Source organism: Drosophila sechellia, chromosome 2L (assembly GCF_004382195.2).
Source record: "Drosophila sechellia strain sech25 chromosome 2L, ASM438219v1, whole genome shotgun sequence".
NCBI lineage: Eukaryota > Metazoa > Arthropoda > Insecta > Diptera > Drosophilidae > Drosophila > Drosophila sechellia.
Genome location: NC_045949.1, coordinates 17,668,180 through 17,686,481, shown reverse-complemented (window position 1 = coordinate 17,686,481; position 18,302 = coordinate 17,668,180). Strand labels below are relative to the sequence as shown.

Genomic DNA, 18,302 nt, shown 5'->3' with positions numbered 1-18,302 from the left:
ATATGAATCACTTTTCATGGGTTTATCTTTAATGTCTTCAATGTACTTGTCCTGGCCAACAAGATCATTAATTGCATACCCAGGGCAGTCCACCTTGTATTTTTGTATGCCGACAATGTCGGTCATCTATTTAGAATTTTCCGAGTAACTGCGAGTGCTATACAACTGGCCAAACGGATGCCAGTCGCCATTAACATCGCATTTGTATGCAGCACAATTTTTACTCTTCGCTCAGTTTCATTGTGTTTTTCGGTGGGGCTTCGGATCTGGGCTTTATGCATTTTGCATTTTCCATGGCCGTGCTCTATGGGCATGTGAATGTCTAAGGGGCGAAGTTGCACTATAATGCCCTCATTGTATTCGGATTCGACGGGGTCGGTGGTTGGGGGTTGGGGGTTGGGTTCTTGTTGCTGCAGCGGTTTTATGTTAGCTGAGCACGCTGCGGGAATTTTCATAAAAATGCTGAGCATTAACACTGATTGTAACATATTTTAACGCGCGCACCCAGTTTTATTTTGTTGTCCTCATTCTGCTTTTATTTTTCCACATTTTTTCGCGAGCTTTTTGTTGGGATAAGAGATAAGGGTTGCGCTCATTAGCTTACCCGCGGAAATTCTAACAAATTGCAGCTTAGAGAAAATTAGTCGAATTTATTATCGAGGTTTTTGTAACAGGCAGTAAAAACGTTGTACCAATTTTTATGTTAGCCATTTCTTTTTTAATCCTAACAGAATAACAACTTATGAAAAACCATATATAAGCTATGCTAGCCATGTACAATGACTTCAATTTGAAAACTTACAAATTTAAGCTGGCAAATTTTGGTTAAAGATTCGAGGACCTCACAGTTTCCTGGATTTATGCAAACACTTCAAAGCTTTTTCCATGGCTTTATTTCAACACGATTAAATACAAATGTCGTTTCTCAATTCCATTTCTGGTGCCAGATCTAAGCCAGTGCAATTATTAAAAGCCCAACAGTTTTGAAATGAAATTAAAACGACAGAAGCATCGCATTCAAAGCAATTCGAGGACTTACTATATGTGAGTGCTGTTCAAACGAGCGTTAAATTGAAATTATAGATTTTTGGGGGGCGAAAAGCATAGCAGCAGATGAGCTACTGGGGGAAATCGAAGTAAAAAATTCCCCAGCCACAGCGACGACGGCAAATGACAGTTGAACAAATTGAAATTGTCAGACATTTAAGGGAAATAAATGGCGAGCTTTAAAAGTAATGTCCGGGGGAATCCCCCATATCCGTAGATTGCGTGTGAGCAGGGAATTTTCGCATCGCTGCTGGATGTGTAATTATGATAGTATCCAGCGGAGGAACCTTATCGGTACTCAAGACAACCTCGCTCCCTTCCTTCTTGCATAATTTCCGAGCATTAAGTGGGGTTTTTCCGCCTTTCCCACACCCGTATCGGTTCCGCCTTTTGCATTTATTGCGCCACTTACCTTTTGTGCAGATGGCCTGATAACGATCCAAGTCGTCCATGCTGCATTGGCATTCAGTGGGGCATTTCCTCCTTGTATTGCTGAACATGGCCGGCATTATGCACAGGCTGAACAGGAGCCACTTGAAAAGCATCTGTCAAGGACAGAATAAAAAGGATTTAGTTCAGTATCTCAGTCTGTGGTTAGTGAATGCAATTAGTGGTGGCTTTCTTATGCTAAAAGCTAGAAAGTTCAGAAACATTTTGATCGAGTTTGGATTTAAATATTTAAATGTTTATATAAAACGCTTTAACACTCCCCGTAGGTTTTCGTTTTTTTCAGAAACTTTTAAACCTTCGATTAAGCCCGAACGAATCCTAAAACATTCCTCTAATTATCCCTAATCCAATTACATTGCTCGATGATTGAACGACTTGCTGAACTAGTTTACGGTTTCACCTCTGCCCTTTCTGCTTTCAATTGCCGCAGCTGCTAATCTATATATAAAACCACGCAGCCACATACTCCACCTAACAGCCACCGCAGACCCATTCAAATTGAAATCAACGTGGTGTCACATGTTGACATGGTTTCAGCTGCTCCGCCTGTTGTTTTTGCACTATACTATATTTTTTTGTTTTAAGTTCAGTGGTTTTGTTACATACTTTCGTTTTGTTTGGCTCGGTGTGTGCGTGTGTGTGTTTGGTTGGGGTGTGTGCGTTGCGTATACGCCGTGTTGACCTCGGTGATTTGTGGTCGCCAGCAGCAGGACACTAGGACACAAGCGCGCCGTGGCTAGCGATAAACTGTGGCGCTGGTTCTGTGGTCCCGATGCAGTCTAACCGTCCAACGTGCTGCATAAATTAGCCGCAGCACATTGTGGTTGCAAAACAACAGAAAAAACAAACTGAAAATCAAAGATTACAGCGGGAAATGTGTCGAGAAACTGCACAGAAACAAATGCGAAGACGACTTTTTTCTTCGAACATTTAGATTTTTATTGTTAAAATAATATTAAAATAATGAACTGAATTTTAAGGAGTTAACAGTTATTTAGGTTATCCCATATATTGTAAGTTCATATTGTAGAGGTTATATCATAAGAGATCATTTTCTTTCCGTGTGCCGTGTAAACCATTTCCAATTTGCTTAAAGGCCACGACCGGCGAATGCATTGGAAAATTAAATTTCAGCTCAGGGAATTTTTGGCTTGGACGCGTCGGCTTTTCCTTGCAGACGTTGGCCTGGGACACGCGAAAGCACAAGGATTTATGCGAAGCATACTTTTCATTTTACATATTTGCCTGGATCGCTTCTGCCGGATGCGGGCTGCGATGCAAAGAAAGAGTTGTCTGGCAGCCGGCAACTTGACAGTTGCCGGCTCATAGTAGGCACCTTATGCATTGTGCTTGCCGGATTTGTTGTCAGGATATTGCCTCTGGGCCCGGCTGAGTAATATTCCCGCAAAGTTGGTGCGGTAAAAGTGAAAAATTGCGACAGCCTCCGCCGCAACTTTGGCGTCAGGACAGTTTTTTGCACTCAAGTAGGCGAAATGTACCAAAGGAGCACACTCTGCGCTCTTTATTCGCACACTCACACCCAATTTAACATGGCACATTACTCACAATAAAGTTCCCAAAAATGCATTCAAAAATGTAGAAGTTTCGTGAAATACGCAGTGCAAGTGGCGCCCTAGCCGAATATAAATTCTTTTTGCATGCGAGTTCCTCAAGGCGGAAATTTAAATTCAAATTGGGTGTCACACCTGGGAAATAATGTTGTGGATTTAGGGATCAGAAATAAAAATTTAATCGCATTTTTGTGTTCTATGGCCTTCTAGACCATAAAGATTGCCGAGCGATTGACTGAGAAGGATTCAAGCTGTTAACTGGAATACACATTATTTTAAATATATTACATGATTTTAAAACATACTAGGAAACCAGCAGCATACTTTGAATACCATAATCCAAAGCATTAGCAGAAGTTAAAATTAAATGCAGCGAAAAGTTCCCCACAGCCAAAAACCAAAACTTAATCACTCTGTTCTCGGCGAACCGGATTCGGTTGAAGATGGATGGCCCAGAAATCAGCATCTGTCTGACTAGTTGGCCCACAAACTGGGAGGCGGATGGGGCCACACACTCCGGAGCAGAGCAACAAATACCCTAAAAGCAGCTGACGTCCTACACGCTCCACTAGGACTTTTGGCCAACTTTGCGCCGACTGCAGATGGCGCACGCGAAGTGGTCGAGTGGCGAAAAGTTGTGTTGGCGGAGGTGGAGGCGGAATCCTGAGTAGATGTTGATATCGGCTTTCAGCAGGGAAAACCGTTTGCTATTTAAACATTGGCAAATTTGTTTGGCTCGCTGTCCACTTCGGAGGACAAACAGAAGGCTGCAAGAACAGGCAAGGATGGATAAAATGGGAAAAGGGCTGGGCAGAAAATTACTCATACGCCTCTTGGAACAGCGCCGGATGTGGCATTTAATACGTTCGCTACTTTTGTAATTGAATATGATAAATCAAAGGCAGCTCAGCCCAGAAACACTGAGCCTAAGCCAAAACGGAAGTGGTTGGAGCATTCCTTTCTCTCAAATTACACACACAATAAACTCTCATTTGCCGGCCAACTGAACGGTATTAAATTTACTCAAATGAGGGCGGGGATGAGCCAAAAAGCCGGTTCAGTTCAAAACCAAATAAATCTCAATTCTTGCCAAGGGAGCGAAATCAAATTACGTTAAATTCCCGAAAAGAGGCTAAGGTCCTCATGAAACGAATCCAAAAAATAAGCATCTGGCATAACATTATGAATTATGCCCGATGGCGGGCGTGGCCGATTTGCGCCTTTCGCTGACCGACGAGGGCAGCATTAAAATTCATGAACACATTTATTGCCAATTACTGCAAGGACCCGGGCACGTTTCCTGCAAATACATGTATACACGAACAGGACCGTCGAGCTGGCAATGAAGGCCAAAAATCGCAGGTCACAGCCACAAACAAAATAAATTTCGGACTCCGTTTGGCGGGGTTTTTTGTCGGCTGGCCTTGCCAAAAGTTTTTTTTTTTACTTCCCGCTCACATAAATTGATAAATTAGATTTACGCTCGAGAAATTATATTACAATATAATATATGTATATTTGCGAGCGAAGATTTGTTTTTTATTATTGTGTTTTTTGGCCGAACCTTTTGTTGAACTCGCCACCAAATTATTTTAAAGCCCGCGTGTATTTCATGCATCAGTTTTTGATATTTCGCACTGACATTTAATTTATGGCTCTTATACGTTTTTTTATTTATTTTTTATAGGCGGCGGCTAAATTATGGCTATTATTTTCGCAGGACTGCGTGGAAATGCTGGGTGATTTACTAAGCAAAAACTGTTGATTTGCCGAAATTTTATTTAAAAAATGGTATTCATTTGAAGTCTCATATGGCTGTCATTTGTTGCCATACTTTGGATATTTATTTCACTTCACAGAAAATGGGCTCAAGGCAAGGGTTAAAACAATATTTCAAGCTCAGTTAATCCTTAAAGTACACCACTTGAATATCTAGCACTTTCGTTTTGCTCGGCAAATTAAGCCATTTGAAATCCTTACGTGTGGCGAATGGAACAAACATTCTTATCAATTTCCAGCCGCAAATTCGAGGTTCGCGACTACCAAGTAAGCTGCCGGGATTGAGCAAAGTGGCGATGGCTATGCGTGATTATGTCCAGCCGGAATACACTAAGCCAAATTGTTGAACAATAAACCGCACTTTAAAAGAAAACCAAAAAATAATAGATTTGTATACCTAGCATTGTATATTTTAAGGCTTGCATAGCCTAAAATCCGAGTCTCTATCATTTAAATCAAATTGTAGATTCTTTTTTCTGCTGCGCAGTGTACCAGGCCACGGAGGAGCAGCTCCGCCACGATGATAGACACGATGCTGCATGGTCACGAAAGTGTTCCTGGCTGCCTGCCTCCTGCCGAGGGCATGAAGGACTTGAGCGATTAGTTGCAGGACGTGCGGTGCATGAGAGCGAGGAGTGTGCCATGTCCTTGGAGAGGGATCAGGATCAGGAAGAGGACCTGGACCTGGATTCGGAATTGGCCACGTGCTGTACGTTGGCCAAGCACATCGCATGCCGCCCGCCCATAAAGCTAAGCCCAGAAAACCGCTGAAGAGCTTTAAGCCACGTCGACCGCTTGGTGACCTTCTAGGGGATTTACATGAGAAAACCAAATTGCCGTTTATGGATACACTGGATACATCTGTATCTGGGCGTTATTGGATTGGGAATGAGAGAGAGCACCACCTCACACACGTGTAATTGTTCTTTACAAGCCAATGGCACGTCCTCCGCGTCCTCGGTCTTGGGTGCCACTTTCCTAAAAAAATAACGTATTTTCCTTGATTTATTTTCACACTCAAATGTGAGAATTTTCATGTTATTGCCCTTGTGTGGACACGAGCAAATTTATATAAAATTGCCAGGATAACCTCTGGGTGTGTGCAATCAGCTGCAGATTTTGTCGCTTGTTTTTTGGGTCATTTGGTCAATGCGATTAGCTTCGGCCACACCCACAGAGCCCACAGACGGTGTTCCTTTGTGTGCATGTGTGAGTTCGTGTGTCGGCGGTGTGTATCTGTGTGCTCTAGGCGGAAGTGCGGAGCAGACGAAGTAAGTGGCGGAGAGGGGTCAGGAACCTAAAGCGGAGGGGACGACATTAAGCTGACATTGGCCAATTAGGCACGGCAAATGAGCAGCAATCTTTTGAGGCAATGATGCCTAAAACAGGGATTAGTGTCCCCTTACTCTGGCACACCCCCACCCACACACGCACACACCTTGACCACCGATATTGACAGCAGAAAAGTGCACTCAAAATAAAGGGAGTCTGGTTTACACAACCGCACTTAAATTAAGTTAAATGAAATCAATTTCCTTCACTTGCAGAATGTAGTTTGAAAGATTAATATAATTAACTTTAATCGCTTTTAAAATAAGCTAATACAAATATAATTGTATTAACTATTTAAATTAGTTGTTGGTACTTTTTTCAGTGCAACTCTTTCTGCTTCCCTCCTTGAGATATTGATGCCAATTAGTTCTTCGCCCTTATTGATCTTCGGCGGCATTAAGGAGCATTTCCGATGATTCCATTTACCTTTCACCATTCCAAAACTCAGCAGCTGCGTGTGGTCAGCTTCTCTTAGCCGTCTTTTAACACAACTTGGGGCTTTAAGAACCCTTCACTTCCACTTACGGACCCAGTGTGTTATGTTTCACTTGGCCAAGCGTTGCAAGATATTAACTTTCAGCGGAGCCAAGCGACGTCGACATCGTCTTGGTCGCGGTTTTCTTTCAGGTGGATACAAAAAGACAAAAAAACCCAAAAGGGGTTCAGTGGATAAAGAGACGTGGCACCTGTCCGGCTTTAGTTCGTACCTGAAGCCTGGTCATGGTCACAGTTACGGCTCCTTTTGTGCGCTTTGTTTGCCTCTGATTGCATTTTTAACGCTTCACGCCGCGTGAGTGCATTGTTTTTGGCCCGCTTTCAGACTCACCTTAATTGAATTGCAAATGCTGCAGAAATGCAGAAGAAATTCGCAGTGCACGAGGCACAGGATTATGGCGTACTAATAGCGCGTTGATTGAATTAAGGGCTCGCCTCAAATGTTCTTCCTTCAGCTCGCTTAACTTTTAATTATCCAGGCACCTGGACTCATAACTCACTGATTTAAATGCACTTTATGTGCGGCAGGAGGAGCTTTAATTTTAAATGCACTTTAATTCCACTTAAGCTGACAGTGAACACAATGCGGAATTTATTTTTATTCAATTGCCAGCGGACCGAATGAGTTTTAACAGTTAATTCCGTAAATGGTATACATTTTCGTTTGCGGTGGAGAAAATGTCATTGGATTTCGGCAAACCAAAATGCTGAAACTTTCTCTTTTTCCTGCACAACAAAATAAAGTTGGACCTTTGGCAAAAGTTTTTGATTTGTCAGCTTTGCACTGGGCAAAGGCGCCAATTTGTCGATTACAAAGGAGTTCCAATCCTTAGGTATTTCCCTGTTCTATTTGAGTTTCCGTGGAGCAACTTTTCACTGGCTTTAAATTTTGCAAAGTATTTCAATTATGCTGCGGAGCCCAGATTCTTGAAGAGCACTCGAGACTGTCTGCGGATGCACAAAAGCCGTGGGGGAACGGCAGCCCAGGCAGAAGATGTTTCCATTTAAATTTATCATTTTTTAATGAGACTCTTAATTACGGAACGGAAGACCGGGGGGAGAGATTCCCAAACGGCACGTTACAAATAATGCTACAACGCTAATTGTTTCCGCTTGTTCATTTGGACACCGCTCCCCACAAAACAACACTCTCTCACACACACCAGCTCATTGTGGCAGGTCCTGCAAAAGGACACAAAAGGAGCAGGCTTGTGTGCTTGGTCCACAGGCTAAGTCCTCTATCTCTTTGCCGCACATGCGACAGCCTCTTCATTAGATTCGTCTAATTTAACTTATTTGAGTCACTCCAATTAAATCACAGACTTTAAGTTGGGTGGCTCTTGATGATCTGGAAACCGACATCGGAGACTTCTGGCGTTGGCTCTTAATGGTCGAGTGAAATAGCTTTCGATTCGTGGGTAGAAAGTCACTCTTAGCTCCAAGGACAATTGAGAATGTCGAACATGGTATGCCTTTCACAGGCATTTCTAAGTCAGAAGCATTTGGGACAAAAATAAAACTGTTAGTGTCAAGGCCGAATTCGAGGCTAAAATGTTAATGAATATTGATAGTGGACAATGGGAATTATAATTAAAGGTGGATGATTTTCAGGGCTCGTAAAAGATTATTTTTGAATAAGTTTTTCTTAGATTTGATACTATTTTTTGGGTAAAATTTTAAACTTTAAAATTTATAAAATGTATCACTAGTATAGAGAAGAAAATATATAAAATATATTTATTAAAACTATATTTTAATATTAATGTTAGCATGTTAGGGTACGTATATATATACACATATATACAAATTCAACAATGAAAATATAGCCTTCCGCTGGTGCAATTAATAAATCCTAAAATACCTCAACATTGCTACTGGCCAAGTCAGTTGTTATAAAAAACCCGATTTCCTTATACGAAATTGCCATCACAATTTCAATCTGCAACTCTTAATGGAATTGACTTGTTTAAACTCCATCAAATCAGGGCCTATCTTGACCCATCCTGCGACCCACTCAAAGCAAATGAAGCTGTTCCATTTCATCGCCACACGTTTTAATATTTATTATTGCCTATTGACGCTGAACAGGTCGATTGCCGAGAGTTGATGGCTCCTGGATGCTGAATGAAATGGAGACCACGAGGCCTCAAAAGCAGAGCAAACACATGCGGAATTTTGCGATGCGGAGGGCAGCGGTTGGGAGTGCCGAGAGCAAACATATTATTGACATTTTATGGTTGGAAATTCATGGAAAAACAATCAAAAGGGGTGAATGGTGGCTGCTCAGCCCACGCACGACTGAGATCCTGTGAAGGGAGTGGGCTCCTGGCGATGGGCCACAAGTCGATTAACAGTTTGATTGAGTTTTCCTATATATCCGATGCGGTATTTGCGGTTGATGTGCTTAAAAGTCAATACAATGCGACACACGCACACACACACAGGCCCGGAAAAAAGGGGTAAATGGTAACGAAAAATCTTAATGGAAAAATGCCTCGTAAAAATGTTATGAGGCAAATATGTGAACGGCAAGAAAGCGGTTTGAGGTCGTGGCAATCGGAAAATGTAATTAAAAAGCCGCTCGGAGACGTCCCCCTTTGCGTCCGAGTGGCCTTCAGCTGTTGTTATAAATATTGAACGACGACACAGTCCAAGGATCCTTGGCCTCCTTTTTGGGCTCTGAAACGAGCGAAGTTTTGCTTACCATTGCAAAATATTTGCCACTGATAAATTAACGCAGGCATTTACAGGAGCCACTGGGAACCGGAGAAGGGAAAACATATTTTCTTTTCACGTCAATTCGAACAAAATGCCAAACGCAGTGCGAAACGCAGGGCAGTGGGATGACAAAAAGCAGGTCATCATCGGTTCACTGAATATGCTGCTTTGCCCTGCTCTTCAGTCCATCCTTCCGCAATTGATTGAAATAATAAGCCAGGACAGCAAGTGGGGTAGCAAATTGATGAATGCAAATTTAAGGAAAATTTTCCCCATACACCCAATAATGCTCGCTTAGTTTTTGGATACGGGGTGGACACCCAGAGTTCAATGAATTAATGAGCATTTTGACAAGCACTCGCGATTGAACCGAATTGTGACAGAGCGAGAATAAAGAGCAGGGACCCTGCGTCATTTGTGGCATTTCAGAATGAATAAATTAACGCCAACAATATGATTAATGGCCACACTTCAACGGGAAAGTGTCGGACAAAAATACAATTTTCAATAGCATTCACAAGTGCTTGAAAATGCCATAGATGATTTAATTAATTTCATTTTAATTAATAATCAGTCTATTAATTTAATAAATATTATGAGTTTGGCCAATGACCGCCTTTTGAACCTATTTAGGAGGAATATTTCAATACATTTAATAAAATGTTACAATATTACTGTTTATTTAAGCTATAAATACATTTTTATTTAGATGAGAGTAATAATCATTTAATGAGTTTCGAATGGTCCATAAGCACATAGTGACACATGTTTGCCGTATTACTTCTTTAATCCCGCTTAACATTCGATCGCACTAGTGGAAAAATTATACAACTCTAAGCTGGCAGACGTAATGTGGACTTCAGGAAAATCGTATTAATTAATGCTTAAGTTATGATTAAGTGCAGGACCCTTTTCTCCCTCATCCGCTGGCTTTGATAACTAATTTACACACATTTATTAGTCGTTGTGCAGCTGGACAGATAAGCCGGGGCCAAAGGCCTGGTGAATGGTAAATGGTAAATGGCGAATGGTAAATGGCGGATGGCAGCGCGTTGCTCATACGCCATGTGGTGCCTGCGGTGTGCCAATAATGCTGGTGTCTGCTCTTCTACGTTTTCCCCACTGCGAGCGTGCGTCTGTGTCAAAGTGCGCATTTAAAGCTTTTGAGCTTAGATGGGAAATCCCCGCCGCCATTGTTCATCTCGCTTTTGGCTACTGCAATCTCAGATGCGCGACGGAATGGCAACAACCGCACCCTGGGATCCTCAATCCCACCCCGTTTCATATACCCTCCAGTTAAAGCGTCTTTAAAGCGCTCAGTCGCCTAAGCTTGTTGTTCAAAGAAAATCTCAGAAACTGGGGGGAAAGTGTTAACATCACTGGCTGTAAACTGGCCCATTAACTAGCTGCTCGTTTTAATTAAAAACTACATTTCTAGTCTTTGCCGCCGTTTTTTCCTCCATTTTCGCTGTGCAGATTCCTTGAGCCAAAATGCTCTGATATATGCGTGTAATTTCGTTTTATGGCTCACTCGCACACACTCTCGTTTTATAAGGAATGGGCGAGCGATGGGGTTGCCGTTCGCATAATGATTAAAAATTCAATTTGGTCGACGCCAGAAATGAAATTATTTATGAGATGCTTGGCACACCAATGCGGGTCAGCGTGGGAGTATGTGATAAATGTGGCACAGTTTAAAATTGGCAATGCCTGGAGAGATAATAAAAAACCACGAAAACCTCATCGATAACAGATTAAGCGAATTGTTGATCTCTTTTATTATTTAGGAAATTATCGACTCACTTTTTGTCATTGATCAATAGCCACAGTATTGAATGTATTTTGATTAAACTCCTTATTTCTTCTTTTTCAATTGTGTTTTTCTTTTATTTGTATACAAGCTCATTTAAGAAAAATGTCTTATAACTGTTGCAAATTAATTACTTTACTGTGACAAATCTGTATTACGCTCTAAATTTCTTGCTTCAAGATTCAACTTACTCATTTTTCACCTGAAAAGCTACTGGCCAATATTTTCTAATTAGCAAAAAGGTATGCCAGAGTCTTGCAACTAAAAGCACGTGAGGAATCCTTGACGGAGGACTCGCTCACTGTCTCTCTCTCCATCTCCAAGGATGGGATGAGCCCTGTCTCTCTGCCCCTGTCACTGCTCATTTTCCGCTCACCAGTTTTCCACCCCTCACCGCCCTTTTTTCTCTTTTAACGGCATTGTTTGCATGCTTTTCTTGCTTTCCAGCGTCGACGTAAACTCATATACTCAAAGTCTTACACTCGGGGGCCCTGCACTTCAGCTCATTCATCAGTCATTCAACGGCCACGGGAACACTGGCAGCCCAAATACAATCAGGGAGCCTCTCGCTCACGCCAAGGATGGCAACATGTTTTTGCAATTTACCGATTTGCGTTGTAACCGAGGCAGACAGGACTTTTTTCGTGCTCCATTTCCCGCTTTTCCCCACCGTCAACCCCCCTTTCAAGTTTTTCTTAGCCCAACACAGAGTCGTCCTGCATCTCCTCCACTTTCCACTACTATTCTGGCTCGTTGTCATCATCAGTGCGCAATTCAAGCGGAATTTCGCAAAATTTACTTTGACGTCTGTGCATTGCGCATACGCCTCGTGGGCCGTACTATTTGCTCAGGCGGAATGCAACGAGGTTGCCGCTCCCTATCGCTGGTTCCATATTTGATTAGACATTAAAAGCCACTTGTCAGACTATCAAAATAATGTGTCAATTGCGCTTTGATAAGCAAATTCATGTAATATACCAGTTTTATAAGGGAACGTTATTTTTAATGTATTAAAGTATATGAGTGTTATCGGCAGTCTACTTATTAACGAAGCCCAACAAGAAAGTGTGTTCTTGTTTCATAAAATCTACACAGAATGCCACAAGCTGGCAATTTATTCTTTTAAATCAAAAAATATGCATTGGCCCAGTTGTTTGTTTTGGCAAATCGTCAAAGCAAAGTAACGCATATTTGATTATACATTAGAAGCCACTTGCCAGACTAAATAATCTGTCAAGTGTGTGTGATTAGATGTTTCCTGCGTTGTAATTGTATAATGGAAACCACAAAGTCCTCGAAGCGGACATTCAGCTGTGGTTTTATGAGTCCTTCAATCAATTAGCTTTGAAAGCATTAGCGATTCCATTCCGTCAAATATTGGATATCCTTATTGGGCTTCCTTTTGATGTTGTCACATCCTAAACCATTTACGTTCAGAGACATTTTCACCCACACGCACGGGTGAGCTGTGGCAGAACCTGATTTTGTCATCTGGTAATTGAAAGTTAATATTTGTGAGTTGATAGTGCAAAAAATTGGCTAAGTGCGGTGTCGACAATTTAAATGTTAGCACAAACGCAATTGCCAGACTGAAAGACAGGCAACACATGTCGCACAATACCTTTATGTCGAGACTGTTTTAAGTTAATACGCCTGATGTACTGTTGCTGGGAATCAAAATCAAGTGGCAAGAATTTAACTTTCCGGCCAACGCAACAGTTTTGAAGCAGTAGGCTGTCAAGATTCCTCTTCCGCCCGCTTTGCCACACTATCACTGAAAGAAAAACCTACCTAAAAACAAAACACTTTGTGGCCCACAAAATGAATATCAATAGCATAGTTATTTTTATGTTATTATTATCAATACTCTTTCTTATAAGCTACAAAATGTTTACCAAATGCATTGTAGTTTCATACTTTGGGGTCATTATTCCTTTCTTTTTGATTCATTTGGCTGCAATAATACGAATTGGTCACAACTATTTTTCTCTGTGCTGGCATACGCATATGTGGGAGTTAGTTTTTTATAGATTAGCCGCTGGCCATGTCGGCCATAACAAGTGGCCCAATAAAGGCACACTCCACCGTTCGTTTCCAGGACTAAAAGCTGCGAGATTCTCAAGCTCAGTCGACGACTCAATGTTTAAATGTTTCGAATTGCCGACAAGGGATTTGGCATCATGGCATTCACGCCCAGATAAGCGCCAGTAGTGGGCCTTATCTTTAAGGATACTCGCATTTTCCCGCCTGGCCCCATTTTCCGTGAGTGGACGCCGAGATTTATTACAAGCCATTTCTCTCGTACAGGACCGGGATCGCACAATTAAAGCCCGTTTTTGCTTTTATTTTTCCGCCTCCGCCACTCAAATAGTTAGTGAAATACTTTCGAGTTGTTGGCCGTCGGGTTGGGTATGCAAATTATTTGCCTTTAATGTGTGCTGAGAACTCTGGCAAAGTTGCTCTCAATTTAGTCATTAGGCTTTGGGCCAAAACTTTTGATTTCTCTGCGAGTGTTGGGGAAAAACCATTTTTATTTTCCAGTTCCTTTTTACTCTGCGAGTATTAATGTAAGCAGTCAACTTAAAATATAATTAAGTCGAGCTTGAGCCTCGGATGACAAAGCAAACACATGGCCAAAGGAAAATGCCTCAGAGTGCAAGAAAATTCGCATAGTATGCGAAAGTGGAAAGAAAATAAAAGAGCTCGAGTACAAAGGAACTTGCAGCATGTGAAAGCCGGAAAAACAGCAAACAGGAAATGGGGTCGACTTTTGGATACTGAGTGCAAAAGTTCAACATTTAATTTGAGGCTACCAATTGTTTAAAATGTGTCTTCCTATTCTAAAAAGTGTGCCATTCATTGTTTTTGCCTCATCCTGGGTGAGCTTAGCTGTGAAGGAAAGTGTGAAGAATAAATGATGCTAAAGCCAGCCGCGGAATAACTTTGCAGTTTAGTGAAGTTCGCGCCATGAGAGACATAATTATGCGATTTAACACTTTAGTGCTGGCAAAGTGGAACGACCAGGCCTGCGGCAGCCTCGGTCCTCGTCCACGTCCTTGTCATCTCATCAACCTCATCCTTGCTGGCTGCCCGAGAACAAAAGGAAGCTGATGCCAACAAGAAAAGGAAATTTGTGCTAAAAGTGCACTTGCAGTAAAAGTGAGATGCGGATAACAGGGCGACCACAACGCGATTTAATGAAGCTGCAAGCTACAAGTAAATCCTGGGCTGTGGGATGAGACAGTGGGGCCGGCCAATGCAAACTGATTGCAGAAAATGGCTCATTTGCCGGGAAATCAAATCGCTTCATTTCTAAGTGGATAAACACACAAATGATGGCAAATAGCCATGAATGCATACCATCGTCAACAGCCGCCGGAAAGGTACTCCGGTGACCTGGTCAAAACGCTGAACGAATGAGCGAAATTGAATGAAAATTATGCTGCCACTCGACTCACTGGGCTTCTGGGCCCTGTCCGTGCCTTCTGCTAGATGAAAAATAATTTTATAAAATAACTTGGCCCTTTTTTGCAGATCACTGAGCTTTCTGCCCCCGAAAAGCAGGGTAGGAGGATTGCTAAACAAAATTGAATTGTATTCTGACAGACGCCGGCCCTCAAGGCTCTATTTTGTTTGCGTTCTTTTTATTTTTTGGCAACCAAATAAAATGGACGCATTTCAAACAGAATTATTAAACATCTCCTTAAGTTTGCGTGGCTTACTTTCCGCGGTAGGCAGTTGATTACTTTTTAGTTAACTCCTTCTAATTTAAGGTTATGTTCTTTCAAACCCATTTAATTGTATTCAAGACGTAAAAAAGTTGAAAATCAATTTTAAATATTTTTATAAAGTTCGAAGACATCCCAACAATACAATAAAATGGTAATTCGAAATAAACAAACTTTTACACTCACACAAAAGTAATGCAATACATTGAGGATACGTTGGAAAAAGAGGAAAGGACTCGAAATGCTTACAAATTTTCATGGGGCAACCAGAATCACCGCAGGCATCGTAAAAATGAACATTTGAAGAGCCGAAAGATGTTGAAATGTGCAAACATAAAACTGCCACCAATTGATTGAGATGTAATCAAAAAGGCGACCCAAACAAAAAGCAAAGGGATGAGAGTTTTTTTTTTTTGAAAAGCGACAAATGTGTAAGGGCATAAAAATCATTGCCGAAACGGAAAAGGAACGAAAAATCAAATTACGCATACGCAGTGCAGGCCAAAAGGAAATGCCCTTGCTGGGTTTTCCAACCCACAAGCCTCGTTCCGTTATGGAAATTCGCCGGGAAAGCATATGGGGCAACTTACTAATGCTAACTGGGGTTAAATTTGACTGCCTCTGTGCCACATACATCAACGCAAACATAAATTACTCGCCATATATGCGCATGACTGATTTGCGACTCATGTCTGGCCTTTGATGCTGCTGCCCGCAAAGTTTTAGCATTCATATTTTATTAGCCACAAGTCAGTAAGTTTGTGTTCTAAACAATTTATTAATCAAATGGTCCAGCAAACTATGCTCCATCCACAAAAAACCAGGCCAAAGTAACGTCACCAGAACTGAATGCGAATCTGAAACCGAAACCGAAACTGAAACCAAAACCAAAAGTCCAGCCATCTCCGACTCGTGTGTATATTTAATTTATGTGCCCTGTATGTGTGACAAATTGTGTGCCGTAGGCCAAGTTTCGGATTTTGTTATTTGCCTTTCTGCTCTCGCAGGGATATTGCCGCCAAATAGAGTTGCCAGTACTTAGGACGCAAATATGGCTAAAAGGTTGAAACATTTCAACGAAATCCTACGAAACTACGCACTTCTATAATAGGATTTTCTCTACTTGACTATAACTTTTTATCTTCAATTTTTAGACAACATACAAGACCATTATAATGAAGAACATATATTTATATGGCATACTCGGCATGATCATTTTTCGAAATCATATTAATTAAAATATTAAGTTAATAATATTCAGACATCAACTTTTAATGAAACCCGGAATAGTTCGGATGATACTGAACTAAAATATCCGATTTTAAACTGTCTGAAACGACACCTAAAACGACATCACTGGCGTCTGGTGGCACTTTCCCTTGTCCTGTTCCCGACTCGTCCTTCCACCACACTGCTCGTCATCTTGTCTGGATCCCCGCAAAAGTGTTACAAATTTATGACATTCTCCTTTTGCATTCGTCGACCCCTTAAAGCAACTCGCACCCAATGGCTAAATCCAAAGCCAAACAGCTTCGAAAAAGGTCAACAGAATGCTCGAGGTTAGAGACGCTGGCCGAAAAAGCAAAAAATAAAAGGAAGTAGTAAAAATGTTGTTTTCTCCTTCGTTTTACGGTTTTGGGTTGGACATTTACAAAAAATCCTAAAAAACTGTGGAGATGCTGGAAACTGTAATGGGAGGGAACGAAACCAAGACACTAATGTCGCTCATCTTTTATTAATATTTCTTTGAGATTTTTATGCTGCTGTTTTCTTGCCGCAGGGTGAGCCGTAGCTTGCGGTCTAGCAGACAGTTGAATGAACTACAAGAAAAGTAAATCCAGCCAATATTTTCTCAAATTAGATCAAATAAACAAATATCAAGTTTCTGCAGCTTGCAAACTTTTCAATGAGTTTAATACACCCACGAAAATTTCTTTCTTTATTTTCGCATTTTCCACGTTTTAGTGTGCTGAAAATCAATAAGCTTTATACTGCGCCTTCAAGTGACATAAAGCATTCGCAAAACCGGAGGAGTATGAACCCTGAGGCACTTGATTTGTTACATAAGGCGTGTGGCTTACTTTTACTGTCATACTTTCTTTTACGCTGGAAAATTTCTTCACAGGAAAAATTCTTCTCAAGTCAAATCTGCGATGACTTCCTCCCTGTTCCTTCCTGCTAGCCAAGAAAGTGATTTAGCGGAAATTGTTTTTTAATGCAGCAGACATTCCTAAACTATTTAACCTGAAGTGGCAGAGTCACTCTCTCCGAGGCAAAAAATGTCAACCATTTATCAATGGATAATCAATAGACCTTAAACCATTTTTTCGTTTCGGGCTGGGTCGATGCCGATGGGTAAATTTTATAGTTTAGCAGGCAGAAATTCGGTGTTGTGCCCGAAATAACTGCGTGGCATGCGATAAGGCTATATGTATATCCTCTTCGGGGAGAGGAAAACGCTTTCCCACGAGTTCACCCATGTCCGCACATTTGCCTAATCATCCGCTGCAGCGGATGGCGTTTTTATTCGTTTCCATGACTGGCAGACGAACCGAGAGTGACTGACAGATAGGTGAAAGTTGAAAGGGGCGATATGTTCGTATATAGTGCCTGACATTCATTAGCAACTGGCATGATGTCATTACGTGTCAACTTGCCGTTTAACCCCAGTATTGATTTTGTAGCCAAATATTATTTGTTTTTAGCTGCATTCACTGGGCTTCCAAATAGTTTTATACCCTACACACGCATCAAATTTAAGCCAAGCTCCAAAATGTTCAGAAGCGCCGCCAGCAACATTTCAATGTAAATTTAATTTGCCCGAGTGGAGATTATTAATTTGTGCACATGGCCCGGGTGCGTATAAAATCCTTTGCATTTTGCACAACCATAAACTTGGGCAAATAACTTAGTAATCATCATCAGCAGCACTTGCAGGATCATCAGCATTTTACCGGGGCATTATAATTACATAAGGATGCGCCTTTGTGGCTGTGTATGTGCGTCTGCTCTTTACAAAGGAATAAAAAAATACTAAAAACAGGACTCGTTGGCAGTGAAAACGCGCAGACAGCTTACCTTTTCGTTCTGTTTATGACAGCTCCCAGTCAGCACACACCGACTTTATATATATACATACATACGGGAAACACTTACAAGTTTTACGATTTTCAAATGATGTACGTACAAATTCATAGAATTTTATATTACCCAGCGCAGCCAACCCAATCGCAGGCCACTCCATCTGCGTGTAACTCGATTTTAGTTGTTTGGTTGTTTTCAGAGAAAACTCTGTTTGTGGCAGCCAGTCATATTTCATTATTTGCCGCTGAGTTTTCCGCACACTCGCATTAATCAAAAATTGCAAACGAA

General features: G+C 41.4%; 1 protein-coding gene across 1 annotated transcript in view; it reads right to left on the bottom strand.

Moving 5' to 3' along the window:
• Nucleotides 1-18,302, bottom strand: part of LOC6614520 (insulin-like growth factor-binding protein complex acid labile subunit) — a 49,225-nt gene that overhangs the window by 8,197 nt on the left and 22,726 nt on the right. Inside the window, exon 4 of the mRNA XM_002038915.2 lies at nt 1,460-1,592. Coding sequence (XP_002038951.1) covers nt 1,460-1,592 — 133 coding nt within the window. The remainder of the gene's footprint in view (nt 1-1,459; nt 1,593-18,302) is intronic.